A 2,080-nucleotide genomic window follows, 5' to 3' on the forward strand; every position below is an offset into this window, starting at 1 on the left:
TTCATCCCAAGGCTCTCTTGACATAGCCAGGAGCTGTGAACATCCAACATTCTGGAGAGGATGCAGGAGGACCACAATCAGGCCAGATGGCAATGCTTCACTCCCTGGAATCCAGTCATCCATACGGTCATCAAGAAGGAAGCTCTATTCTATTAACACCCTGTATGTTTTAAGACAGCGGTTCTCAACCTATGGGTCGTGACCCCATTTGGGGTCGATCGACCATTTCACGGGGGTCGCCAAGCAAGGCTGTCCGCCATTTTTTCCCCTTTTCTGGCGGGTGCCTTACCTCCCTTGGGCTGGGCCAGCTGGTGGTCGGCCTGCTCCGTCTCTGCCGCTTGCCAGCTACGCCTCGGCCGGTGCAGGGGGCGGAACCATGCATGCGCGGCGCTCCCGGGCAGGGAAAGTCCTCGACTTACGACCGGTTGGGTAGTCCTCGACTTACGACCGGTTTAGTCTTCGACTTACGACCGGTTGGGGGGTCGCGGCATTAAAAAGGTTGAGAACCACTGTTTTAAGAGTTTATAGTTTGATCCAGTCATTCATGTGTGTGTGCCTTTGCATGTGTTTGTGTGTTATCCACATGCTTAGTAGGGAAAAGAAAGAAACGGGGGGGGGAGGGGGAGAGAAAAGGCATCTCCTCCAGAAGAGAAAAACAAAACTAAGCTAAAGAAGGAATAATGAATACGTGAAAGGGAACCGCAGCTGGCTTGCAGCCTTGAAGCCAATGCATCTAAACGTTGTGTTGTTCACTACACAGCCTTTGCTTTTGTCCCGATTAGGAGAAATAACAGTATTTATGGACTCCTCCAATGCCTGATTTCCATAGATATAAAGCTTCTGGCTGCCGCGGTTGTTGTTAACGCTGCGGTGCCTTTTAATGTCACAAGGGCCTTTGGTCTATAATGGGAGGAAATTAATCAACTCCCCACTTTCCTTTGGTAAAATAAGGGAGTCCGCAATGATTTGTGACTTTCTGGTAGCTGGTTTAGCAAACTGGGGATCTTGCAGTGAGCCGGGCTACCTCTTTGTGGCAGTTTATTTGTTCTGCTTTGGGAATGTTCATAGGAACATTGGTTCAATCAGTACATTTTGTCTTGGCCAAATTGTGAATGTTGTGCTTCCTATGAGAACTGAGATTAGAGCCAGAGAAAGGACGACAGTATATTATACCATCCTGTTCCCAGCAATTAATTCCAAAGTCCATTAAAAATGGCCCTGGATGAGCAAATGGTTTGACAGTGGGACTTGGAAATAGACCATATTGTGCGTGATTTGTTATGTTTCCCATATACTGTTGTGTACATACACACACAGGGATACTCTACATGCAAACACGCACAGGCTGGGCTTACATGTCATCTTAAACCGCTATTGTGTTTCATGGGGTTTATTTCCACAACGTTGTATAATGCTAGTCAATTGTCACTTATTGAACAAGCCATAGTTAAACAAATCAGAGCCTAAGAGGACATGTGGAAACCTGGTCACTTATATTTGTACCCAAGCCTGTATAAATAATCTTCCTTCCTTCCTTCCTTCCTTCCTTCCTTCCTTCCTTCCTCCCTGTCCTTCCTTCCTTCCTTCCTTCCTTCCTNTTCCTCCTTTTCTTTCTTCAGTATTGGAGGTTCCTTGCCCATCGTCTTTGCCTATTTCTCTGAATTCTTAGCCCGTGAGAAGCGAGGGGAACACCTGAGCTGGCTCTGCATGTTCTGGATGATTGGTGGTTTGTACGCCTCGGTCATGGCCTGGAGTATCATCCCACATTATGGTAACTGTTTCCAGATCTAGAGGGAATTTTCCTGCTTCTGTGTCTTGTCTCCAGCTTTTATTTCACTGAGATGACCTTCTTCCAGTCACCTAGTGGGAACCAGAACAGGCTGCGATGTATCTTTATTTAACTTGGTGCCCTCCATGCATATTAGGCAGTATGTTCTGTGTAATAGAATTTGGCAGACGCTAAGAGACCATTTCCATACTGTAGTTAACACAAATCCATCAAATCATCAATTATGCTTGACTCAAAGGATGATTGATGATGATGGTGGTGATCGTGATGATGATATTTCCCACCTTCTTT

The 2,080-nt window shown here is 46.2% G+C and overlaps 1 protein-coding gene across 1 annotated transcript in view; it reads left to right on the forward strand.

The window, feature by feature from the left end:
- The window catches only part of LOC107300440 (synaptic vesicle glycoprotein 2B-like), a gene marked incomplete at its 3' end in the record, with an annotated part of 4,591 nt that extends 2,820 nt beyond the window's left edge, over nucleotides 1-1,771 (forward strand). The window contains exon 3 of the mRNA XM_015829767.2: nucleotides 1,620-1,771. Coding sequence (XP_015685253.2) covers nucleotides 1,620-1,771 — 152 coding nt within the window. The remainder of the gene's footprint in view (nucleotides 1-1,619) is intronic.
- Between the last annotated feature and the right edge of the window lie 309 nt (nucleotides 1,772-2,080).

This window comes from Protobothrops mucrosquamatus, unplaced genomic scaffold, assembly GCF_001527695.2.
Source record: "Protobothrops mucrosquamatus isolate PMUCROS unplaced genomic scaffold, P.Mucros_1.0 scaffold7095, whole genome shotgun sequence".
Classification (NCBI taxonomy): Eukaryota; Metazoa; Chordata; class Lepidosauria; order Squamata; family Viperidae; genus Protobothrops; species Protobothrops mucrosquamatus.